The sequence below is a fragment of the Podarcis raffonei genome, chromosome 1, assembly GCF_027172205.1.
Source record: "Podarcis raffonei isolate rPodRaf1 chromosome 1, rPodRaf1.pri, whole genome shotgun sequence".
Lineage (NCBI taxonomy): Eukaryota > Metazoa > Chordata > Lepidosauria > Squamata > Lacertidae > Podarcis > Podarcis raffonei.
Genome location: NC_070602.1, coordinates 9653096 through 9680252, shown reverse-complemented (window position 1 = coordinate 9680252; position 27157 = coordinate 9653096). Strand labels below are relative to the sequence as shown.

Genomic DNA, 27157 nt, shown 5'->3' with positions numbered 1-27157 from the left:
AAACTCAATGCCCTGGCTAATGCATCCTTTCAACCCTAAAAACGTCTCTTGCTGGTGTGGACAAGGACTGTGTGCTGTGGGTGTCTAGAAACTCAGCCTACTGGACAAATGTAACGTTCGCCTCCCATTGCCCCCACCCTCCAATTTTGCCTCTGGCCCTGCTCAACAGTCGCATGCGGCCCTCGGGAGGTTGTCGAGAGCAGAATGAGGCCCCGGGAGCAGAAAAGGTTCATCAGCCCTGGCCTACTTCTCTGAGGGGCCGGATCCGAGTGCGAATCCTGCTCTGCCTTTGCCAATGGCGTGGCTGTCGTTTTTGGGGAGGGGAAGAGTGCAAGTACAACTGTGACTAGTAAAAATCGTCAGAAGTCCAGTTCATAACAGGAACTTGGCTGTCCTTCGTGTTTCGGACGCCGGGGAGGGTTGGCCTAACCCTCTGGGCCTCGGGAGGAGACAACCGCCACGCCGGGACTTCGGAGGCTGTTCCCCTTAGGATTCCAGGAGAGTATGCCACCGGCACACCTGCTGAGCCTTGCATTCCTTCATCTCCTGCCAGTGGCTCAGCTCTTCCTCCCCGCTACTGTTCTGCCCCATGGAGAGCCAGCCAATCATCTCCTTGCGCTTGATGCTGCGGCGGTTGTAGACGGAGATCATCAGCGTGACGTCCGACAGCTGGAACAAGGCAACCTGGAAGACGAAAGTCTCTTTGTAGACGGGATTCGGCTGCCCCCGGCGGAGGGACGTCTTGCAGCGGGACATCTCCTGGCCAACGGAGTTGAGGAGGCAGAGCTTTCCGTAAGTGTCTGAGGGACAAAAATGGACATGCAAAGAAAGGGGGAAGGACAGGTTACTGCAGGGGTCAGCAACCTTTTCCAAAAAAAATATTTGATTTTCCACATTTATAACAAATATAACATAAAACACACACAAAAGAAAACATATTACAGTACTCAAAAGAAACAAAAATATAAATGCATATTACTTGTTAAACCCAATTTATCTTTCATTGTTAACTGACTTCCTCAAATCTGAATTTCAATGTATCACCTTGGAACAGCTCTCCAAAATCATGTTTCTAGTAAAATCAGCTCCTTCAATTTACCTTTTTCAGCAGAGGGCCGGTCCACCGTCCCTCAAACCTTGTGGGGGGGCGGACTATATTTTTTGGGGGAAATGAACAAATTCCTATGCCCCAAAAATAACCCTGAGATACGTTTTAAATAAAAGCACGCATTGTACTCATGTAAAAACATGCTGATTCCCGGACCGTCCGCGGGCCGGATTTTGAAGGCAATCTGGCCCCCGGCCCTTAAATTGCCTATCCCTGGGTTATTGTTTCTAAATATTTAATTTATAGAATCTTAAGAGCTGGAAGGGACGCGAGGGTCATCTATTCCAACCCCCCACAATGCAGGTATGATATGATAATATATGATATGATGGTGGACTTGGAGGTTTTTAAGCAGAGGTTAGATGGCCATCTGTCATGGATGCTTTAGCTGAGATTCCAGAATTGAAGGGAGTTGGGCTAGATGACCCTCGGGACCCTCTATTCTATTCTATTCTAATGAGAAAAAAAATGTAAGCACTACGTCAGTGGCTTATCTCTGTTTTGAAGCCACCCCTGAGGGCTGTTTTGGAGATGAACAGCCACTTTTTAACCAGCAAGAATTGCCACAATACTACTACTAATAATAATAAAAAATAACTTTTTATTTATACTTCCCAGTTGCCATTCCCTTCCCAGTTCAAAAACCGGGCTCAGAGCAGCTAACAACAAATTTAAAACACTTAATTGTAAAAGCAGTATAAAATACAGTATAAAAACATGAATAACAATAAAATTCAAAGTTCAGAAATCAATTTAGGGGAAATCCATCTAATAAGCATTAGATAATCCCCAGGGCTAGCTGGCTGAATAGGTCCTATTTGGGCCAGCGAGGAGGCCAGGGGAGAATTTGCTGTGGGGTCTCAGAGCGGGTAATCTTCATAAAAGGGGAGGGGGAGGGAAGGAAGGGAAATAAAAGATCAGGCTGAATTCAAATTAAAGGCCAGGCGGAATAGCTCTGTCTTACAGGCCTGGCGGAAGGAGGTTAAATCCTGCAGGGCCCTGGTCTCAGGGGACAGAGCATTCCACCAGGTCGGAGCCATCACTGAAAAGGCCCTGGCCCTGGTGGAGAATAGTCTGACTTCCTTAGGGCCCGGGACTTCTAAACTATGGTTCTTCATGGACCTTAAGGTCCTCTGCGGGGCAGACCAGGAGAGGCGGTCCTGTAGATACGAGGGCCCTAAGCCCTAACCTGAATATCATGGACAAACATCAACAGCCCAGTGCGAATGTGTTGAAATTAACGAACCTAGCTTTCGTTAGGTCTGCTCTGCGTGCAATTTAGCTGAGTACAACTGGAATGGCAACCCTCAATCTTCCCCTGAGAGCATCCCGCTCCTTTCTCTTTGTGACGCGCTCTTTTCCACACCTCTGCGCCTGAGAAACAAGGTGCAATGTCTCGCTTCTGGCGCGAAAACACTTGTATACGGTTCAGAAGCAAGGAGTTCCTCTCTAGGCAGCTTCCTCTTCTGTCACTGCTGCTGTCATCAGTGTTTGTGTGTCTGTTTTTCTGTGCATGTTTTGAATGAACAGCCTTCAGACATTTTGCTGCAAGTTCTAGGATGAACACATCAGCGTACCTGAGTGTGCATTTGGAAAACATACAGACATGTAATTCTATGACGTATGTTTGTTTGAATATTGTTATATTTTTTATTCAGATGCTTTTAAAAAGTCTGCTTTTATTGCTGTTAAAATGAATATCTTATACTATTTTATGTAAACCTAAGCGGTGGGGTGTGTTTCTTTCAGTGATGTAAAAATCTAAATAGACAAGGCACAAAGCGATTTGGGAAATGAGGGAGCAATCTCTTTTACAGTTCTCTTTTAGTACAGTGGTACCTCAGGTTAAGTACTTAATTCGTTCCAGAGGTCCGTTCTTAACCTGAAACTGTTCTTAACCTGAAGCACCACTTTAGCTAATGGGGCCTCCTGCTGCTGCCGCTCCGCCGGAGCACGATTTCTGTTCTCATCCTGAGGCAAAGTTCTTTTTTTAAAAAAAATGATCTTTATTGCTTTTAACAACAACAAAAAAAGAAAAACACAACAAAAATAAGACAAACCAAAAACAGAATACAAAAAGAATAAAAAAGAAAAGACATTTCAAAACACAACCTTTCTTTCTTTCACTTGTTTCCTCGACTTCCTCACACCTCCCTCCTTGTATTCCACTTCTATTAGATAATTTCAACAAATCCTTTCCATCTTTCTCTTAAATCTCAATTATACATAACATAATTTTCTTAACCTTATTTTAACCTTAAAGCTAAAACTTATAAGTACTTAACTTCTGATAACATTTCTGCTAAATCCATGAAGTGTCAATCCTCCGTTTTTCTATCCCTCAAAAAAATTTTTTTGTTAGTTTCATATAAACCTTAAACTTAATATATACTTTAGTAAGAACTTTAAATTTCCAATCTTCTTCCCTCAGCTCCCCCCCTGGTTTCGGAAAACTGCCAGTCCTATCCGTCAATTCCCTATAGTCCTTCAATCTGGAAATCTAATGTCCGAGGCTCTTAAGTCCCCTCCAGGCCCCTTCTGCAGGTTTTCTTCATGTTCCTTAATGCCAAGTAACAGATCCCCAGGCTGAAGCAAAGTTCTTAACCTGAAGCACTATTTCTGGGTTAGCGGAGTCTGTAATCTGAAGCGTATGTAACCTGAAGCGTATGTAACCCGAGGTACCACTGTATTTTATTTATTGTAGCTTTTTTCCTGGCAGAAGAGTTATCAGGTTAACTCTTCCCAGGAAAGATGCGCTCAGTGTGCCCCCTTTAAGATACGAGGGTTGGACGCCATCACTGCACACACTATCACACACCAGTCCTTGCTAGTTATCTGGCTGTTCAGTCCTCTAGTGTCAAACACGGACCTGGGAGATCAGGGTTCAAATCCCCACTTAGTGGCCGCCAAGACCATATAACACTGGTCCTTAAAGACTTTTTAAGCAGAGGTTGGACGGCCATCTGCCATGGATGCTTCAGTTGAGATTCCTGCATTGCAGGGGGTGAACTAGATGACCCTCAGGTTCCCTTCCAACTCTATAGTTCCACGATTCTATGATTCAGTCATATGGATAATGAACACAATGGTGCTTCTCAAGGAATAAGGGGCCTTGAAAGCTGCAGTCAGAAGTTCAGCAAGTCAGCATGACGCAGCTCAATTCTCACCAGCAGGAACCACTGACTGGGGCTCAGTGCTAAGCCCACGGCTTGTTAATGAGACACAAAAAGACATCTCCAAGTGCTACTGATGCTGTCGACTCCTACAGGATGTGATCGGCCCAAGCAAAAAACCAAACAAACCATAAAATAAATGGAGGAAATGGAATTTGCTTTGCAGGGCGGAGGCCAAAGCTCAGCTGACGAGAGTTGTTAAATCATTTCACTATCAGCGTTGCGGCAGGACAACCCGCCCTTGTTTGCTACGCTCCTCCTATGTCACCAGGAAACCTTCTCTGAAAAGCAGCGTCTTACCCAATACATTTCTGATGCTCTAGGAACCATCGTTTCCCATGAGTGACACCTATTTATTTTGCCCTGTTGCTGCCTCCAATCAAACAGGTTTCACTGCCTCCAATAAAACAAGTTTGTTTTTTTCAGGCAACAAAATAAACCTGCACAAGAAGTCATCGTTTTCTGTCCCGCTGCTTCCATTCTGCGGCAATTTGTCTTCCGCCCCAAACTCTGTTATTTGCCTCGCTGTCCTTTGTGGCAAAACTTTGTGACTTTCACAATTAGCAAAGTCACGTCCTCAAAACATTATTCCATCCCGTTCATTTCAACGCAATGGAAATGCAATTCAAATTGAGGGGGAGTGGCGTAATTAATTACGTATTGTTTGCAGACTGAAGGCCGCCGCGGAATGCCGGTTGTATTTGCTAGATTGATTTCTGTCCCAGACATGGAAAAAAACACGTAATCTAAGGATTAAATCGGAATCCTTAGACATTTCTAGGTGCGAGCGGGGATGTGTGAACACGCCCTCAAGCACCAATCTCTCTTTGAAATTGCCTTCCACTGTCTGGAGAAATATCTCCAGCTTCATTTATACCCCTCCTTTCTATATAAAATGCCATGGGCAATGAAATATACTCAGAGTCAAGCGTGGATTTCATGCTCTTTATTCAGCTCATAGCGAGGAATGGAAGTTACCCCAAAATGTCTGCTTTATATACATTATTTACACAATGGGCCCCATGTGATTGGCTAATTCCAGGATTCTCCTATAGGCCGCGGGTGGCGCTGTGGATAAAACCTCAGCGCCTAGGGCTTGCCGATCGCATGGTCGGCGGTTCGAATCCCCGCGGCGGGGTGAGCTCCCGTCGTTCGGTCCCAGCTCCTGCCCACCTAGCAGTTCGAAAGCACCCCTAAGTGCAAGTAGATAAATAGGTACCGCTTTATAGCGGGAAGGTAAACGGCGTTTCCGTGTGCTGCGCTGGTGCTGGCTCGCCAGAGCAGCTTCGTCACGCTGGCCACGTGACCTGGAAGTGTATTCGGATAGCGCTGGCCCCCGGCCTCTTAAGTGAGATGGGTGCACAACCCTAGAGTTGGACACGACTGGCCCGTACGGGCAGGGGTACCTTTACCTTTACCTATAGGCCAATCATGTTGGGGATTCACTTCCACCTGGAGCTGGATTGGGTGGCTCCTGCGGACCAATCAGACTGCTGCATTCTGGATCCTATTGTTCTAGGACCAATCAGACTGCTGCATTCTGAATCCTATTCAACTCAGTACATAACAGGCAACTAGATCGCAGCCCCTCTGCCTCTGACTGCAAGCTTCTGAATTCAAGCCCAGCCACATCTGCTAAGCTAGGAGATTTTGCATGCTGGTTACAAAAACAAAACAAAATGCTTTTACATACCAGGCGGCCTGTTAATAGCCAGGTTCCGGAAGTGGCTGCCTTTGATCATTTCGACAGACAGCCGCCCCGTCGTGGCATTGTAGGATAGGCCCACCAGCAGTTCTGGAACCCCTCCGTGTGACAGGGACTGAGTCGAAGAAGCACTGTCGCTGTGAGAGATGGCCGAGAGACTCATCTGGGAGCCTCCGCTCTGTTGGGGATGGAGAGCAGAGAGTAAGCGTTAACCAGGAGGTGGAGGGAACGTTCTTTCATATGTGGTGGACTTGTAAAAGGGTAAAAGAGTACAGTGGACACTCGGGCTGTGAAGGTGATCTGTGTGGGAAGCACATTTGCAACCCGCAGCATTTGCAACCCATAGCGCCCCGTGTGTGTACGCATGCACGGGTTGTGATTCGGCGCTTCTGCGCAAAGCACGATTTAGCACTTCTGCGCATGCGCGACCACCAAAACCCGGAAGTAACCCATTTCGGTACTTCCAGGTTTCGGCGCATCCATAACCCAAAAAAACACAACCTGAAGCGTCTGTAACCCGAGGTATGACTGTATTGGGAAATGATCCATAATGAATTGCAAAAAATGTTTAAAAGTACTTTCCCAAAAAACCCAGAATTCCCAAGTGTCAGAAAAGGTTATTTATGTATGCCACTACTGTGGACCGTGTTTTGTTAAATCGGGATCCACCATTATGAGACAGACTATGTTGCGAGATTAACAGTCATGGGGGAGGTGAGCTATTACTCTGTTATCATGTTTGTATTCTAAGTTCGACTTGGCAATTCTTCTCTGGAAAGACTCATTTATGGTGCAACTTGTCTGGAAAAATTAATGAGCAAACGCTTAGATTTTATTTCATGGGAACTGAGAAATATGGCGTCTGCCACCCAAGGAGGACTTTTGGATCAGCGTGTGACGATTTATGGCAAACAAAAGACTTACCAGCTTTAAAAAAAGGGAGAGCCTTACAAAAGCATAATATTGCTTACTGTAACTCGCCTGTGGAAACAACTCAGAGGCTATTAAAAAGAAAAAGGAAAACAACAAGAAGATTGAAAGATGGGATTGATGAACACGAAAAGCAGCAGAAATATGAGATGATTGGACCCTACTGAACTCGAAGCACGGGAAACCCTCCACCCCCCCCCAAAAAAATTTATAATTTGGCAAAATATTTGGACTTTATGATATGTATTGGTATAATTTGGAATGATTAATGTGATATGATTGGATTGTTAAATGAAAAACTTAATAAAAATTATTATTTAAAAAAAGATTAGTTTGTTATTTATTGTATTCCATTATGAAAAGTCTCAATAAAATTTGAAATTAATGGACTATGCAGAATTAGATAAATTAACAGGAAGGATTTGAAACCTGCGGGACCAGAGATTCTTAGAAGACTGGAGTAAACATTTTAACTATATGGAAAGCAATTGTAATAAGCAGATTACGCTAGTAGGACTGCAAGAAGTTCTGTAAGGAGGATGATATGAAACATCGCAAGAAAGACTATGAAGAGAATTATTAGTTAATGACAATTAAAAGTAACACAGAAATTAAGAAATGCAGAATAAGTGATAAAGAACGGAAAATCTTCAGAGGTTGTGGACGGAAGTCTAATATATTGTATAAGATAAGAAGTTATGTTAAATGAAGGGACGCGGGTGGCGCTGTCGGTAAAACCTCAGTGCCTAGGACTTGCCGATCGTATGGTTGGCAGTTCGAATCCCCGTGGCGGGGTGCGCTCCCGTCGTTCGGTCCCAGCGCCTGCCAACCTAGCAGTTCGAAAGCACCCCTAAGTGCAAGTAGATAAATAGGTACCACTTTATAGCGGGAAGGTAAACGGCGTTTCCGTGCGCTGCGCTGGTGCTGGCTCGCCAGAGCAGCTTCGTCACGCTGGCCACGTGACCTGGAAGTGTCTTCGGACAGCGCTGGCTCCCGGCCTCTTAAGTGAGATGAGCGCGCAACCCTAGAGTCAGACATGACTGGCCCGTACGGGCAGGGGTACCTTTACCTTTACCTTTACCTATGTTAAATGACTATTGGAAAAGATATGTTAAAAAATTAATTAAAATGTGTGTGTGTGTGTGTGTGTGTATGAAAAGTCTCAATAAAATTTATGGGGGAGGGGACAGCGTTAGGTGGCTTCTTCCAGCCTAAAAACTTACACACAAGTTGCTCCTTGGCTCCAAGACTAGTGTGACCTTCATTTCCCCTTCCTGGTTCAGGTGGCTGAGGTAAAACAGGTGCTCCCCCATCATCCTCTCTTTGATCATTTTGCGCACGGAGTAGAGGCGGAACCGGAGGGCATAGCTGCTCAGCTCCTCCGGCGCCAACTTGCTGAAGGTCACCTTGTCCTTGAACCCGGGGCTGGGGCCTCGCTGGATGCTGGTCTTCCCTCTCTGCTTCTTGCTGGGCATCAGGACCACGTGCACCTGCCAGGAGCTGGCTCCGCTGCGGTCCTTGTCAGGAATCTCCTTCGCCTGCAGAACCGTCACCAGCAGCTTTTGGCTCGAGGACTTGTACTCAAAGAGGACGTCCAGGTCGCCGCACTTGGAAATTGGCACGCGGCTGCTTGGCGGAGCCGGAAGGGCACTCGCTCCTTCGTGATCCTGCGGAGGATATATATAATGTGGGTAAAAAAAAAAAGTAATATTAATATTATAATAGGGATGCGGGTGGCGCTGTGGGTTAAACCACAGAGCCTAGGACTTGCTGATCAGAAGGTCGGTGGTTCGAATCCCCGTGACGGGGTGAGCTCCCGTTGCTCGATCCCTGCTCCTGCCAACCTAGCAGTTCGAAAGCACGTCAAAGTGCAAGTAGATAAATAGGTACCGCTCCGGCGGGAAGGTAGATGGCGTTTCTGTGCACTGCTCTAGTTTCACCAGAAGTGGCTTAGTCATGCTGGCCACATGACCCGGAAGCTGTACGCCGGCTCCCTCGGCCAATAAAGCGAGATGAGCACCGCAACCCCAGAGTCGGTCACGACTGGACCTAATGGTCAGGGGTCCCTTTACCTTTAGCTTAATATTATAATAATTTATTATTTATACCCCACCCATCTGGCTGGGGTTTCCCCAGCTGCTCTGGACGCTCCCAACGGAATATTAAACAGAATAAAAACATCAAGCTGGAAATTTGGGTTAAAAAGAAAAGTTCTGCAGTTCTCACTGTGGCCAGCTATATACAGTGGTACCTCTGGATGTGAATGGGATCTGTTCCAGAGCCCCGTTCGCATCCTGAAGCAAACGCAACCTGCATCTGCGCCTGCATGGGTCGCGTTTTGCCTCTTCCGCGCATGCGCGTGACATCATTTTGAGCATCTGCGCGAGCGGCAAAACCTGGAAGTAACGTGTTCCGTTACTTCCGGGTCGCCGCAGAGCACAACCCGAAAATATTTAAGCTGAAGCGTATTCATCCCGAGGTATGACTGCACCATCCATCATTTCTCCAATGAAAATAGGGATGTCCTGTTGCAATAACAACAACAACAACCTCCTACCCATCTGTCTGGGTTGCCCCAGCCACTCAGGGGCTTCCAACATATATATAAAAACGTAATAAAATATTGAACATTAATAAACTTCCCTATACAGAGCTGCCTTCAGATGTCTCCTAAAGGTTGTATAGTTGAAGATCTAGGAGTCTTGGTGACCACAAACTTGACATGAGCCAACAGTGTGACGCGGCAGCTAAAAAAGCCAATGCAATTCTGGGCTGCATCAATAGGAGTATAGCATCTAGAGCAAGGGAAGTAATAGTACCACTGTATTCTGCTCTGGTCAGACCTCACCTGGAGTACTGTGTCCAGTTCTGGGCACCACAGTTCAAGAAGGACACTGACAAACTGGAACGTGTCCAGAGGAGGGCAACCAAAATGGTCAAAGGCCTGGAAACGATGCCTTATGAGGAACGGCTAAGGGAGCTGGGCATGTTTAGCCTGGAGAAGAGGAGGTTAAGGGGTGATATGATAGCCATGTTCAAATATATAAAAGGATGTCACATAGAGGAGGGAGAAAGGTTGTTTTCTGCTGCTCCAGAGAAGCGGACACGGAGCAATGGATCCAAACTACAAGAAAGAAGATTCCACCTAAACATTAGGAAGAACTTCCTGACAGTAAGAGCTGTTCAACAGTGGAATTTGCTGCCAAGGAGTGTGGTGGAGTCTCCTTCTTTGGAGGTCTTTAAGCAGAGGCTTGACAGCCATATGTCAGGAGTGCTCTGATGGTGTTTCCTGCTTGGCAGGGGGTTGGACTCGATGGCCCTTGTGGTCTCTTCCAACTCTATGATTCTATGATTCTATGATTCTACTTATCTCCTTGGCTCAGGGGTCTCATAACTCCATACCCTCCAACATTTCTCTGATGAAAATAGGAACATCCTAACATACTGTCAAACATTTCTGCCATGGAATTCTACTCAGCATTGATCCAGAGTAGATTCCAATGGATAGTCAGCAGAGTAAAAACTTAAACATGTTGCAGGATTCCCAAAAAATAGACCAGAGGCAATTAATATTTCATCCAGCAGAGCTTTATTGCTACTGAAGGCAAATGAGCATAATGGTCACAAATCCAATACAATCAGGATTGGCACTGCCCATAAGAAATCTAGTTGCAGAAGACTTAACTTAAACTTACAATAACTTTACCTTACCTTACCATAACTTAACTAAATTTTAACACTAAGCATACCATGAACAGAATACCATACCAGAAGGAAAAGAGATAGAAAGAGAAAATGAAACCCAGGCTCCTTCTGGCCCTACTTTTATAGTCAGCATGACCTTGACAGAAGAGATAAGAGAACTAGTTTAAACCAGCTTCTCGGAAGGAATAACCCAAACATCATGAACCTTCTGCTTGTTTCTTTCACACACAGAGGCTTCCAGAACCCTCTTGAATTAAGTAGTATAAGAAAGATCTCTACACATCAGATCAATACTTTCTGCACTAAGAAATGCAAAGTGACAATTTCAATGTTTGTTTGTTTGTTTGTACCCCACCCATCTGACTGGGTTGCCCCAGCCACTCTGGGACATTCTAAGGTAAAGCAGGACATTCCAGGATCAGATCAGAAACCGGGACGGCTTCTGTAAATCCGGGACTGTCCCTGGAAAATAGGGACACTTGGAGGGTCTGTAACTAGACATCCACGGAAAGCTTGCAAACAGGACTTAAGGGCAACAACAATACTTTCCCCTCTTGGGATTCCGGCCTGGAAGTCTGGACCCTTGCGATGGTATTAAAATTCTGGGATCAAGTCATTTCTTTGGAGGGATAAACAGCTCCGAAGTCCTCCCAGCTGCAAAAACTGCAACCAGGGCCTTACTGCATTTTCAAGCTACTATCAGCCGAGGCAGATCTTTGATACAGGACTTTAAGCCCGCCTGCTGTCAGCTGCTTAGAGTGTTCTTCAATATAATAACAGTTATTTTTGTGCTCTGTGGTTCTCTGTAAGCCTCGCTGCAATTTACGCTTTGCAATTGCAACAACACTTTGCCTTGCTTTGTTGTGAACGAATATTCGGAGGCAAGCTGTATGGCAATAGGAATTGCTGTAGCTCCATGATTCTGGAATTTTGTCATACTGCAGGCCAAGAAGCCAAGAGAAAGCATGATCTTAAACCAGGGATCTAGTCTATTCTCTTGGTGTTGGGACAGAAGCCAGTGGGAGGTCAGGGAAACGCAAAGGAGCCAAATTATTACTATTATCAGTGCTATTATTCTAAAAAAAGAGGTGCTGGAACACTCAAAGAATGTCTCCCTTGTTGTCTTATAATGGTAATGGCACCCACCAGAGAGGTGGCAGAACTGAGCTCCGGTGATTTCTGGCTGAAAATAACCATTATTATTATTATTAAAATGTGTAGACCAGAGGTCAGCAACCTTTTTCAGCCGTGGGCCAGTTCACCGTCCCTCAGACCATGTGGTGGGCCGGACTATATTTTGGAAAAAAATAATAATGAATGAATTCCTATATCCCACAAATAACATAGAGATGCATTTTAAATAAAAGGACACATTCTACTCATGTAAAAACACGCTGATTCCCGGACCACCCCGGGCTGGATTTAGAAGGCCCACAGGCCTTAGGTTGACTACCCCTGGTGTAGACTGCCCTTCATGGATAGATATTAGGGTGGTTCACAACATAAAATTATAATATAAAAAACACAACGCATAATAAAAATAAGAACAAAACAACAACAACCAATAATACCCCTCCCACAACACATTCAAAGGGGCATTAGATGTCCATCAGCCAAAGGGCTGGTTGAAGAGGAACGTTTTCACCTGGCACCTAAAAGTGTATACGTGGGGCTCTACGTGGGGCTACCTTTGAAGGTGACCCGGAAACTGCAATTAATCCAGAATGCGGCAGCTAGACTGGTGACTGGGAGTGGCCGCCGGGACCACATAACACCGGTTCTGAGAGATCTGCATTGGCTCCCAGTACGTTTCCGAGCACGATTCAAAGTGTTGGTGCTGACCTTTAAAGCCCTAAACGGCCTCGGTCCTGTATACCTGAAGGAGCATCTCCAACCCCATCGTTCTGCCCAGACACTGAGATCCAGCGCCAAGGGCCTTCTGGCGGTTCCCTCATTGCGAGAAGTGAGGCTACAGGGAACCAGACAGAGGGCCTTCTCGGTAGTGGCACCCGCCCGGTGGAACGCCCTCCCATCAGATGTCAAAGAGATAAATAATTACCTGTCATTCAGAAGACATCTTAAGGCAGCCCTGTTCAGGGAAGTTTTTAATATGTAACGCTGTACTGTTTTTAGCACTGATTGGGAGCCGCCCAGAGTGGCTGGGGAAACTCAGCCAGATGGGCGGGGTATAAATAATAAATTATTATTATTATTATTATAATGAAGGTGACCAGTGAGCCACCCTGGGGAGAGCATTCCACAAAAGACCCATTATCATGTTGCCACTTTTCGGACCTCTCATATATGAGGCACGCAGAGAAGGGCTGGTGTCATGGAGAGTTGGTCCTTGAGATATTGCAGTCCTGAGCCATTGAAGGCTTTATGCGTCATAGGATTGTAGTCCAACTGGATGACTGCAACAGTGCTCTCTTCCTGTGTGATTTCCAATTACTGATTTGTCGTTTATTCGTGTCCGACGCTTCGTGACCCCATGGACCAGAGCACGCCAGGCACTCCTGTCTTCCACTGCCTCCCACAGTTTGGTCAAACTCATGCTGGTAGCTTCGAGAACACTGCCCAACCATCTCATCCTCTGTTGTCCCTTCTCTTTGTGCCCTCAGTCTTTCCCAACACCAGGGTCTTTTCCAGGGAGTCTTCTCTTCTCATGAGGTGGCCAAAGTCTTGGAGCCTCAGCTTCAGGATCTGTCCTTCCAGTGAGCACTCAGGGCTGATTTCCTTCAGAATGGATAGGTTTGATCTTCTTGCAGTCCATGGGACCCTCAAGAGTCTCCTCCAGCACCATAATTCAAAAGCATCAATTCTTTGGCGTTCAGCCTTCTTTATGGTCCAGTTCTCACTTCCATACATCACCCCTGGGAAAACCATAGCTTTAACTATATGGACCTTTGTTGGCAAGGTGATGTCTCTGCTTTTTAAGATGCTATCTAGGTTTGTCATTGCTTTTCTCCCAAGAAGCAGGCATCTTTTAATTTTGTGACTGCTGTCACCATCTGCAGTGATCATGGAGCCCAAGAAAGTAAAATCTATCACTGCCTCCATTTCTTCCCCTTCTATTTGCCATGAGGTGATGGGACCAGAGGCCATGATCTTAGTTTTTCTGATGTTGAGCTTCAGACCATATTTTGCGCTCTCCTCTTTCACCCTCATTAAAAGGTTCTTTAATTCCTCCTCACTTTCTGCCATCAATGTTGTGTCATCTGCATATCTGAGCTCGTTGATATTTCTTCCGGCAATCTTAATTCCGGTTTGGGATTCATCCAGTCCAGCCTTTCGCATGATGAATTCTGCATACAAGTTAAATAAGCAGGGAGACAATATACAGCCTTGTCGTACTCCTTACGCAATTTTGAACCAACCAGTTGTTCCATATCCAGTTCTAACTGTAGCGTCTTGTCCCATGTAGAGATTTCTCAGGAGACAGATGAGGTGATCAGGCACTCCCATTTCTTTAAGAACTTGCCATGAAGGAGCCAACTACTGATATTCAGAGGCAAACAGTAGCCATCAATAGTCACACAGTGGTCTGAGAAGCAGGGAGGAACAGATGGAGGAAGAAAGAGCTTGGGAGGAATTGGGGTGGATGGTGATGGCAGCTGAAGAACGGAAGGAACAAGGAGAATGGGACTGAGGGGAAAACCCCTGCTTAGGGGCTGTAGGGAAGAAAGTACAAGAATCTGGAGAAAGCATTGAGGCATAACGTGAGAGAATCATGAGTTCCCAGCTTAAAACAGGCTAATCCCCGAAAGCCATCACTACTGCTGCAAAAAAAGTAGCATAAATATTGCTGAGCTTTTTCTGGCACCTTGAACCCATGGCCTTCTGCAGGTGCTTCAACCCGTGATAATTTCTCCTTCAACACATTTGTACAATACAGAAGTGTATTGTGCCATGAAAATTACAGTGTGGGAGGCTGGCCTAATTCCTAGCCAACTGTGCTGCAAACATCTTTCTTACGCCTTCAGGGTAACAAAGCCAAAACATAAATACTGTTGCAGATTCTTTGGGTGGGGGAGATAACTCCCTAAACCCTAGAAATTAATAAATGGTAGGATTTTGATTATTTGTGGCATGAAGAGAGAAATAATAAACTGCAGAGGAATTCCTCAGCTAGCCTGTGCAAAATGACCCGGTCAAGCTAAGGCCATCAAGAAAAAATAGAGGGCCATTGGCAATGCAAGAGAAATGTCCTCCCTCATTGACCTGGGGTGACAGGAAAAGAAGAAGAAGAGGAGGAGGAGGAGGAGGAGGAGGAGGAGGAGTTTGGATTTGATATCCCGCCTTTCACTCCCTTTAAGGAGTCTCAAAGCGGCTAACATTCTCCTTTCCCTTCCTCCCCCACAACAAACACTCTGTGAGGTGAGTGGGGCTGAGAGACTTCAGAGAAGTGTGACTAGCCCAAGGTCACCCAGCAACTGCATGTGGAGGAGTGGAGACGCGAACCCGGTTCCCCAGATTACAAGACTACCACTCTTAACCACTACACCACACTGGCTCTCTAAGAGAGGTTTTTTTAGCAAGGTGTGCTGGGAAGAAGAAAGGGGTGGAGACTGGGATCCATCTTGGGCAGGTTGGCTGAAGGCTGGCTGGGAGAGAAGCCATGGACCCTAGGTCTGAACTGCTGTGGGGTACAAGCCCATCTTGAAATGACCATACTGTAAGGTGTGGACTCCCTCCATACAGACTGAAGGTGTCAACAGGTGAATGAACCATATTTCTTAAAGCGAAGACAGTCTCTGCCATGTCTTAATTCTCCAAAGGAACACAGACCCTGGATGAGGGCCTGGGTCCCCATGGAATCTTGTAGAGAGTGGGGGCACCAACTTTTGTAACACACAAATGCTTTCCACCTCCTCACCTCTGAGTTGCACATGAGCATCTTCTGGCTAAATGTGAAACTGAAGGTACATTCTTTCACCTTTGGTGGACATGCCCAAGGATCAAGGCCTTCTGGGAGATGATTTATAATGAAATGAAAAAGGTATTTAAGTATACCTTCCTGAAGAAACCAGAGGCCTTTCTCCTGGGCATGGTCGGCCAATTGGTGTCAAAGAAGGATAGGACTTTCTTTATGTACGCTACAGCAGCAGCAAGAATACTGATTGCAAAGCATTGGAAGACACAAGATCTACCCACCTTGGAAGAATGGCAGATGCAAGTAATGGACTACATGGAAATGGCAGAAATGACCGGCAGAATACGAGATCAAGGAGAAGAGCGGGTGGAGGAGGATTGGAAGAAATTTAAAACCTACTTACAAAAACACTGTAAAATCTTTGAATGCTGATGACATTGAAATGAAATGAAGGGGTTCTAGTAAACAAGGGAAACAAGAGTATGAAAGAAGGGATAGACATTGGATGAAAATCGGGAAAGTATAATACGTGAGGGAAATTACTTAAGGATAAAACTAATAAGAATGAATTTGCTGATCAATTTTTAAAGTGGAATACAAGAAAGGGAGGCGGGTGGAAGTCAGGAAAATAAGGCAATGAATGATAAGAATCTGAAAAGAGGTTCTTCTCTTTTTTCTTTTCTTTTTTTGTGCTAAATGTTTTAATAACTTTTTCCTTTTTTCTGGCTTGTTATATTTTATTTTATTTTCTATTTGTTGTGTTTTAATTGTTGGTTTTTTAATATGTCTTTCTTCTGTATTGTTTTTTTTGTAAAACTTAATAAAACATTATTTTTAAAAAAATTTAAAAAATGTGAAATCGAGCCATAGTTTTTTTGTATTTTCCAGTGTGTCTTGCAGGCAAACCCTTCTTGCAGAACATTTATTTATTTTCTTGCAGAACATTTATTTTGATGAAACAAAACCAGGGTGGGAGGGAAGAGAGGGAGAGAGAGAGACAGATAGACAGTCAGGTGTTCAGCTTCCTGGGTGCATGTGTTTCCTGTTCGAAGGTGCTCTTTAATCTCAGACTAGAAAGAGTTGCTATAGAGACCCCTCCTTTCTATTTAAACATGAGCACATGGTGAAAAGAACAGGACATTCAAGGACTAGAGCAAGCCTACCCAAGCTTAACGGCTTTTGTTTCTGCTGATGCTTTTTAACCTTGATTTGTTTAAAATCGTCTTGATGTTTTCCTGCTGCTGATCGCTGTTTTAATTGTTTGCACGTTGCCTTGATTGCCAGCTGGCCGTCGGGTGTTTGGGAAGGGATGCACTAAGGGTTTTGCAAGCCCTGTGCTCAGAGCTCTCACACCTTCCAAGTGTCCCTATTTTCCAGGAACAGCCCTGGAATTACAAAAGCCATCCTGGCTTCTCAGTTGATCCCAGAATGTCCCTATTTCCCCTGCCAGTGCCACCACCAAGAGTTCGGGGAGGTGGGTGAGTTGGCACCTGTCCCGAGCAGCTGCGGCAGTGAGGGAGCACCCCATGGCCTCTCCCTGGTCCTGAATGGGGTAACTGTGCCCCTGAAGGACCAGGTGCGCAGCCTGGGAGTCATTTTGGACGTGCAGCTGTCCATGGAGGCACAGGTCAATTCTGTGCCCAGGGCAGCTGTTTACCAGCTCCATCTGGTACACAGGCTGAGACCCTACCTGCCCGCAGACTGTCTCGCCAGAGTGGTGCATGCTCTGGTTATCTCTCGCTTGGACAACTGCAATGCACTCTACGTGGGGCTACCTTTGAAGGTGACCCGGAGAACTGCAACTAATCCAGAATGCGGCAGCTAGACTGGTGACTGGGAGCGGCCGCCGAGACCATATAACCCTGGTCCTGAAAGACCTACCTTGACTCCCAGTACATTTCCGAGCACAATTCAAAGTGTTGGTGCTGAGCTTTAAAGCCCTAAATGGCCCCGGCCCAGTATACCTGAAGGAGCATCTCCACACCCATCATTCAGCCCAGACACTTGAGGTCCAGCGCTGAGGGTTCTGCTGCAGCCAATCAGAACCCGCGGAATCTGCGTTGGACATTCAGGTTCCAAAAGAACGTTTGCAAACCAGAACACACACTTCCGAGTTTGCGGCGTTCAGGAGCCAAAACGTTCGAATCGCAAGGTGCTCAACTGCCAAGGTACGACTGTATGCAGGGATTTATGTTATACAAAATGAACCATGGAAAGAGAAGAAGGGAAGTCATTGATATTTTAAGGTTGTTGAAATGAATATTCTGAAATGCAAAACAGAAAGTTTAATAAAAATTACAGTGGTACCTCGGGTTAAGTACTTAATTCGTTCCAGAGGTCTGTTCTTAACCTGAAACTGTTCTTAACCTGAAGCACCACTTTAGCTAATGGGGCCTCCTGCTGCTGCCGCACCGCTGCAGCACAATTTCTGTTATCATCCTGAAGCAAAGTTCTTAGCCCGAGGTACTATTTCTGGGTTAGCAGAGTCTGTAACCTGAAGCGTATGTAACCCGAGGTACCACTGTATACAAAAAGAAGAAGAAGAAACGTCCCTATTTTCATCTGATGAATGTTAAAGGGGATAAGCTCTTCGAGCATAAAACATGGGGCTGGCCAAACCCCTTTTTCTGCAGTACCCAAGGGCCCAAGAGTAAGTATTTTCCCAGGCACTTGGGGAGCACTGACAAAGGGCACTTGTCCTGCTCACCAGTCTGTGTTGACCTGCAGGGTGGGATGGGGGATGGGGAGAGAGACCTTTGGTCTCATCCAGCAGGACTCTTCTTGTTGTTGTTGTTTAATCATTTAGTCGTGTCCGACTCTTCGTGACCCCATGGACCAGAGCACGCCAGGCACTCCTGTCTTCCACTGCCTCCTGCAGTTTAGTCAAACTCACGCTGGTAGCTTCAAGAACACTGTCCAGCCATCTCGTCCTCTGTCGTCCCCTTCTCCTTGTGCCCTCCATCTTTCCCAACATCAGGGTCTTTTCCAGGGAGTCTTCTCTTCTCATGAGGTGGCCAAAGTCTTGGAGTCTCAGCTTCAGGATCTGTCCTTCCAGTGAGCACTCAGGGCTGATTTCCTTCAGAATGGAGAGGTTTGATCTTCTTGCAGTCCATGGGACCCTCAAGAGTCTCCTCCAACACCATAATTCAAAAGCATCTATTCTTTGGCGATCAGCCTTCTTTATGGTCCAGCTCTCACTTCCATACATCACTACTGGGGAAACCATAGCTTTAACTATACGGACCTTTGTTGGCAAGGGACTCTTCTTACTCCCTCTAAATCCCCATGATTCCCCATCACATGGGGTATGTGTGAATATTTTGCCACGTTTGAAAGCGACGTAACTCATTGGCTTAAGGAATTTGGGTTTTGGCTGTGAGCAGCTCCTTCCTTCTGGCCAGAGTTACCTGCGATGTAAGGAACAGACAACCTGTGCCTGACATACCTGCCTCTTCTGGTTGGAGCACCATAATGCTTGGCATTCTTCCCATCCTGTTTCATAATTCTGCTCCTTAGAAATGGTTGCTGAATGCATTCATTTTCCAAGGCTGTGCAGCCTGAACAACTCTCTTCCGAGCTCAAACAATGTTCTTCCTTTGAGCCCGGCGGAAAGATGTCATCAGCATTAGATTTAGCTGAATACATCCTTCACTGCAATCCACTCCCAATACAACAACTGAATTTATATACGTGTGGTGGAAGAAAAAAATAAGCAAATAAGAGGAAAAGGGGAAAAGCAATATCCATCTAACAAAGCAAGCAATTACGGGAATGGCCCTGAAATGGTGTTTGTGGTTCCACCATCAAAAGCGAAGGGTTCTTTTAAAATAAAAAAATTAAAAATCCAAATAAGTGGGTGTTTGAATGGAGTTTTAAGATACCGGGAATATTTTTAGAATATAAGAATAGCAGAGGCAGCCTTTTATCTCAGCCCCACAATGCAGCCAGACAAGCTACGCAGAGGAGGCTGAATGAAATCCAGGTACATACAACTTCGCTGCTTCTTGTTCAGCCCAACAAACCATTGTGCGCTGGTGATGGAACAAGCGACAAGCTTCAGGGGTCTCCCCGTGGCTCGTCTTCTTGGTTTGTTAAAATTGCAGATTCCGGCGACATCCAAACCAGGGAACTGGTTTAAGCGCTACTTACAAATCAAGACTGCAACCCACAGTTGAATCCTAGTTTACAAGCCAGGACGGTACACAGCACTTAAACCTACGGCAAACCTTTCTTTTTTTAAAAAAAGGCTGGGTGGTGAAGTAGTGTGGTGTAGTGGTTAGAATGCTGGATTGGGACCTGGGAGGTAAAAGGTAAAGGGACCCCTGACCATTAAGTCCAGTCACGGACGACTCTGGGGTTGCAGCACTCATCTCGCTTTACTGGCCGAGGGAGCCGGCGTTTGTCCACAGACAGCTTCCGGGTCATGTGGCCAGCATGACTAAACTGCTTCTGGCGAACCAGAGCAGTGCAAGGAAACGCCCTTTACCTTCCCACCAGAGTGGTACCTATTTATCTACTTGCACTTTGACGTGCTTTCGAACTGCTAGGTAGGCAGGAGCTGGGACCGAGCAACGGGAGCTCACCCTGTCGCAGGGATTCGAACCGCCAACCTTCTGATTGGCAAGCCCTAGGCTCTGTGGTTTAGACCACAGCGCCACCCGCGTTCAAATCCCCGCTCAGCCATGAAGCTCACTGGATGATCTTAGGCCAGTTATGGCCTCTCAGCCTGACCTACTTTACAGGGATGTTGTGGGGATTAGATGAGGAGGGGAAGGACCGTGTATGCTACCAAGCTCCTTGGAGGAAAAGGTGGGATATATAGCAATAAATAAACAGACAAGTATTGTAAGATTTGAGTACAATTAAGCTGGTTAAACACACACACACATCTACCTCTGCATCTTATAATTCATAACGAATTGTAGGAAGAGAAGCCTGCAGCCTGGGCAGCAGGATTTGATCTCTGCTCATCAGGTGATGAGCACAACTGAGAGATGGGAGCAGATCCTTGAGAAGGTGAGGATTTAAAACGGAAGGGGGAGACTTGCAAAGGTCTTTGCATGTCTCCTCCTTACCTTCTAATTTCCTAATCTCAAGTAAAGGCAGAGGACTGGAGAAATCCCCTCCTCTTTCAAATGAAGGGGAAGGGAGAAAAGGAGGAATATTTTGCAAGCAAAGCCAAAAGGACCCTTTGAAACAGGCTCCTTTAAAGGAAGGGATGGAGGCTGCTTCAAAGAGTGCTTTGCAAGTCTCCCCGTGTTCCTCTTTTTAATCTCTGACACTGGTTTTACAGGGGAAGCACAGGAAGACTTGAAAAGCCACAGAGAAATTCTGACATGTGGGAGGCCCCAGGTCCCCTTGCAAAAATAGGAGGAAACGTGGATCTCTATTTTCCCACTTTGAAATTGTAACACGAGCCCTTGCAGGAGAACTGATGCACTCATCTTTCAAAACTGTTTGTAGGCTTCATCCCCTCAGAAAGGGCAACCAGGCCCACAATGTTCATCAGCTGTGGTAGGCACTAAAAAAAGTTAGGGAGGGTATATATTTTCCTGCACAAAGACCTCTGGGTGGATCTGACACACACACAAAAGGCAAGTGCTCCTTTGCCTGCAAATTTCATCCACTTAAGTAAAAAAAGGAAGATGTTGCAGCTGTTTTAGATTCCCCGTTATTGTCAATGAGGTGGAAACAGAACTTGAAATTTAACAGGGCATATTCAAACCCGAATAACAGATTGAACTGGAATGAAATAGAGTGGATCTGAAACATATCAGACTGCTTCCGGGTGCTGCAGGTACAAGAAAAATCTATCAACTTAGAAGGAAGAGGAGGAGGAGGAAGAGCTGAGGGCAGGACATAAAGATATCTAATCAGCCATCTAGCTACCAGGGTGGCATTCAGAGGAGGCAGAATTTCCAGCCACTAGGGGGTGCTAGACTATCAACTGCCTTAACTATGGCTAAGTAGCCATCAATGACTCAAACCTACAGAGCCACTAGTGAAATGCAGATATTCCCGGCTTGTAGGGAACAAACCAAATTCGAAGTAGCCATCTGCCAAGTGCTGCCGTTATAACTGTGGTTTGTTAACTTTGGTTAATGATAACCATGGGCTTAGCATTATGTACAGAAGACCATACTTTTGCTTGGTAATCTGAATCTGCCGGAAAGATTTTATGTTGATTTTTTATTTAAAAAAAACTGCAAACTGACGTATTTCAATAATAGCTGTCAAGCATGTGGAGGGGAGACGAGAAGTATCTGCAGCTGCAGAATTTTATAAAGCCTTGAAAGCCCTCGTTTCCCAATCCCCTTCAGCAATTGCTATTGCTGTAGCGATTGCTACAACATCCTTATCTGGAAAAGAATTCTGGCAGGCAAACGTGTTCTGTAAGAGCAGGCAAACTCGGCCCTCCAGATGTTTTGGGACTACAACTCCCATCATCCCTAGCTAACAGGACCAGTGGTCAGGGATGATGGGAGTTGTAGTCTCAAAACATCTGGAGGGCCGAGTTTGCCTATGCCTGTGTAAGAGTGACTGCATGAATCGAAGTGATGGACGCCACATTCTTGGGGGCAGAGCAGGTGGGGTTTGCAGCTGCCTTATATATAAGGTCAGACGATGGGCCCATCAACCTACACTGATTGGCAGGGACTTTCCAAGGAAGGGATCACCCAAGAGGGTTTTCTTTCTGTCCCACCACTTTGCCTGGGGATACCCACTGTTTATGGCTGAATCAGAGCAAATGTCAATCGGGTTTTCTGCAGATTGACTTTCGTTCCGATACAGCGGTAAACCTCGGGTCTTTCCGGGGAACGCAGTGGGGCAAAAGAAAGTTGTCTAGAACCCCTGCCAAGAAGTCGTGGACCCAACAGAAGAAACTGCAGGGCAAATGGAAGTGTGGGTGAGCATAAAGTGTCTCCTGGCCCTGGCATCTTTCTTGGAGGTGCCAGGAATTGAACCCAAGGCCTTGGGCATTCAGAGCAGATGATGTACCGTTGAGCTATGGCTTTGCCACCATGCACATTGGTGGTGCTAGATAAATAATAATAGTAGTCGAAAAGCATTCCATATTAATAACAACAACCACCACCACCTTTAGGAGTTATCTGGAGGCAGCCCTGTATAAAGAAGTTTATTAATGTTCAATGTTTTACTATGTTTTTATATATGTTGGAAGCCACCCAGAGTGGCTGGGGCAACCCAGTCAGATGGGTGGGGTATTTTTTTAATTTTTTTAATTTTTTAATTTTTTATTTTTATTTATTATTATTATTATTATTATTTGTACCCCCTCCATCTGACTACGTTGCCCCAGCCACTCTGGGCGGCTTCCAACAAATAGGAAAGCATAATAAAACATCAGACATTAGAAACTTCCCTATGCAGTAGTACCTCGGGTTAAGTACTTAATTCGTTCCGGAGGTCCATTCTTAACCTGAAACTGTTCTTAAGCTGAAGCACCACTTTAGCTAATGGGGCCTCCTGCTGCTGCCGCGCCGCTGGAGCACAATTTCTGCTCTCATTCTGAAGCAAAGTTCTTAACCAGAGGTACTATTTCTGGGTTAGCAGAGTTTGTAACCTGAAGCGTATGTAACCCGAGGTACCACTGTACAGTCATACCTTGGGTTACAGGTGCTTCAGGTTGTGTTTTTTTGGGATACGGACCCGCCGAAACCCAGAAGTACCGGAACCGGTTACTTCTGGGTTTCGGCAGTTGCACATGTGCAGAAGCGCCGAATCACAACCTGCACATGTGCAGACGCGCCGCTACGGGTTGCAAACGCTGTGGGTTGCGAACATGCATCCTGCACAGATCACGTTTGCAACCCGAGCATCCACTGTACAGGACTGCCTTCAGATATCTTCCATATGGGTTTTCCATAACCGCAACTACACATTATCCATTCATACCAAATGAACTTAACACCCACAACCTTCCAGGCTGTGAGCGCACAAGACATTCCTAAAAAGGAGAGGTATCCCAATATTACAGCGCTCTTTCATTAATTAACTCATTTCATGACATTAAAACGTGGTAAACAGAAATGCAGCCGCCTTAGAGAAAACTTCTGAGAAGGAATGAAACACCCTCCACGTTGCACGAACAACTGCTTTCTTCTTACCTCCGGGCTCCAGGCCGACGAGCTGTCCGTGGCGTCGTTCCCTTCGAATCCTTGGTTGCTAAAAGCCGTCTCCATTTCCAAGCTCCCTTCTGTCTCTTGCCGGCTGAGGCTGGGCGTCGCGCTGACCTCCACCCCGGGGTCTTTGGGCTGCCCAGAGCCCCTGCTCTCCGACGCCGTTCTGGAGTCGAGGGATAGATGGTCATCTTCGTGATAAGAGAGGTTGTCTTGGTAACTCAGTTGGCTGAACCCGTCGAGATCTAGCACATTTTAAGAGCAGAGAGAAAAATAAATTCGGCGGGGGGGGGATTAAGTGTGCAGATGCTTTATTTCGCTGCAGCACAGGGCCTACAAGTGATAAGTATGCATGAGGGACTTGGGAATCCTGAACCCACAAAGGAAGAACGCCTCTTTCCAACGGAATGGCAACGAAGGAGCCAAACCAGCTTCTCCCTTGGGAACCAACCGAAGGGCCTCTTCGCACAAAACCCAAGGAGTTTTGTTTTGAAGTGCACACCTGAAAATGTAGGGTGAGTGATGAGCAGCTGTTTGAGAGCATGTGCATAACCTCTGCTGCCTTGTGTGACATCTTCAGGAGGAAGAAGAAGAAGAAGAAGAGTTTGGATTTGATATCCCGCTTTATCACTCCCCTAAGGAGTCTCAAAGCGGCTAACAATATCCTTTCCCTTCCTCCCCCACAACAAACACTCTGTGAGGTGAGTGAGGCTGAGAGACTTCAAAGAAGTGTGACTGGCCCAAGGAAGAAAAGGCTACACAAACCCAGTGAGGAGACCCTAAGATAGTGCAATGGCGCCTTGTATACGCCTCATTCTGCAGGGATGCCAACTATAGGGGGCAGAAGGGGCTTCAGCCTCCTCAATATTTGTATGCAGAGGGCTTAGCCCTCCCTCCAATATTGAGGGAGCCACCCTCATTCTGGAAGAAGGTACAGGGTTATAAAGACTAGGACCAGCCGCCTGAGAAACAGTTTCTATCCAAATGCAATCTGGGTTTTAAACGTGGTGTAAGGTAGTCTCTGTGGGAGCACCATATTTTTCGCTCTATAAGATGCACCTGACCATAAGACGCACCTAGTTTTAGAGGAGGGGAACAAGAAAAAAAAAATTATCTCGCTCTCTGCACAGTGCCTCTCCAGCGAAGGGAAGTCAGAATAGCAAGAGGGATCGCTGCGCACCAATCCCTCTCACTCTCCTGGCTTCAGCGAAAGCAACAGAAAGCCTCCGGAGCGCAGTGGGAGGAGCAATCCTGCTGCGCTCTGGAGGCTTTGCGTGGCTATCCCTGAAGCCAGGAGAGCGAGAGGGATCGGTGCGAACCGATCCCTCTCACTCTCCTGGCTTCAGGGATAGCTGCGCAGCCTGCATTCGCTCCATAAGATGCACACACATTTCCCCTTACTTTTTAGGAGGGGGGGAGTGCGCCTTATAGAGCGAAAAATGCGGTATATTGTATTTAATTATGGGGTATCGGAGTTTTTAGGGGGTTAACCAAGCTGGGATAGCTGGGATAGCAGGCTTGTTGGTTTTTGAATGGCTGATGTAGATTTTTTTCAATTTCGTTGTTCTGTATGGGACAATGACAATAAAGATTATCGTATTGTATTGTATCGTATCCTCCTCCACCCCCAGGCAAGCACTGGCCCACTGGGTAGGGGCGGGAGGTGAAGAGGACAATTTTCACCCTCCATGCTCCCCACCATGATTGCAAGTTGTTGGGCACAACCCATTGCGCCTGCCTTCTGACAACTCCTGCGGCCAAGCTGGCGCCCAATGTCTTGCTCTGCTTTCCTTCGGACCGCACCAGAGAGGCCGAGAGGAGGGTCTTGTTGTCTGGGCAGCCCAGGACCTCCAGACCCTCTGCCCAGGCTGGCATCGCAAGGAAGTCACTTCGGCGCTGCTAACACAGCAGTTTGCTTTCCCCCTTGGAGGCGCACTCCATTGCCTCTCAAGACAGAAGGATGCCAACAGGCCAGGAGTGGTTAGAGGGACTGACTAGAACCTGGCGGCCAGGGTTCAAATCCCCACATTGGGTGGCCTTGAGCCAGGCACTATCTTTCTACCTCACAGGGTTGTCGTGAGGATAAAATGGAGAGGGGGAGGAATTTGTACACCACCTTGATCTCCTTGGAGAAAAGGCGGGATATGAATCTACCGTATTTTTCGCTCTATAGGACGCACTTTTTCCCCTCCAAAAATGAAGGGGAAATGTGTGTGCGTCTTATGGAGCGAATGCAGGCTCCTTGGCTTCAGCGATAGCAACGCGAAGCCTCCGAAGTGCAGAGGGAGCGCTCCCCCTGGGCTCCGAAGGCTTGCGGATAGCCACCTGAAGCCTGAAGCCCCCGGAGCGCAGTGCGAACTCCCGCTGCGCTCCGGGGGCTTCAGGCAGCTTTCTGCAAGCCTTCGGAGCGCAGCAGGAGTTCCTGCTGCATTCTGAAGGCTTGCGGATAGCCACCCGAAGCCTGGAGAGCGAGAGGGGTTGGGGCACACCGATCCCTCTTGCTCTCCAGGCTTCGCTTCGCTGGAGAGGCGCTGCACAGTTTTCCCTCTCTGTGCAGCGCCCCTTCAGCGAAGCGGGAGGAGAAATGGAAGGGGCTCCGTTTCTCCTGCCACTGCGCTGAAGGGGCGCTGAGCAGAGAGGGGGAGAATTCCCCCCCCCCCGTTCTCCCCCTCCTATGGTCTGGTGCGTCCTATGGTCCAGTGCAGCCTATAGAGCAAAAAATACGGTAATCAGAACATCCTGTTTCTCTATATCAGGGAAGGAGAGCCTCAGGCCCAGAGGCTGAATGTGGCCCTCTAGGCCTCTGCACTTGGCCCTTGGACTTCTCTTCAGGCCACATCCTTCACTGGCCCTGCTATGCACCCTCCTTCCGTGTTTTTGCCTGGCTAGGTGTGCCCTTGAACTCAGATAATGTCTCTTGCTTGTCTGGATGGATCTGTCTTGGGTGCTTCAGCTGAGATTCCTGCATTACAAGGGGTTGGACTGGATGACCTTTGGGGTCCCTTCCAACACTACGATTCCATGATTCTATGACAGAGGCAGGGGAGTGCAGAAACTCGCATGCTCTACTAAGGTAAGACGTACACTTGCTGCTCTGCCCACTTTTGCCTTTGCTCAGTCGGTAGAGCACGAGGCTCTCAATCGCAGTGCTGCGGGTTCGAGTCCCAATTAGGGCAAGATCCCTGCATTGCCGGGGGGGCTAGACTAGATGACCTTCGGGGGTCCCTTCCAATTCTGCAATTCCATGGTTCTTTGAAGTTGCCCAGGAGCAGCCCTGCAGCTGAAAAAGCTTCCCACTCCCTGCTCTAAATTATTTCTCCCACACTACACATTTACCATCCTTCATTTGCTAGAGAAGAGGGGCAGGGCAGGGAGACGGAAGAAGCCACCCAGGAATAATGGAAAGCCATTCCTTGGGCAAAACTCTGCAGGGGTGCTGAGACACTTAACGTTTCAGCTGCGCTCAAGTCTGCAGCCTATGAAAGCCCTGCTGAAATCAGCACAGCTTTATACCGTATTTTT

General features: G+C 46.7%; 1 protein-coding gene across 4 annotated transcripts in view; it reads right to left on the bottom strand.

Moving 5' to 3' along the window:
* Positions 1-316: 316 nt before the first annotated feature.
* The window catches only part of SYT16 (synaptotagmin 16), a 124411-nt gene continuing 97570 nt past the window's right edge, over positions 317-27157 (bottom strand). For all 4 annotated transcript variants that reach the window (XM_053403766.1, XM_053403942.1, XM_053403677.1 and 1 more), the window contains 4 exons: positions 23624-23880; positions 8140-8583; positions 5975-6164; positions 317-800 (listed from right to left, as the gene is read on the bottom strand). In XM_053403766.1, coding sequence (XP_053259741.1) covers positions 487-800; positions 5975-6164; positions 8140-8583; positions 23624-23880 — 1205 coding nt within the window. In that variant the 3' untranslated portion in view covers positions 317-486. The remainder of the gene's footprint in view (positions 801-5974; positions 6165-8139; positions 8584-23623; positions 23881-27157) is intronic.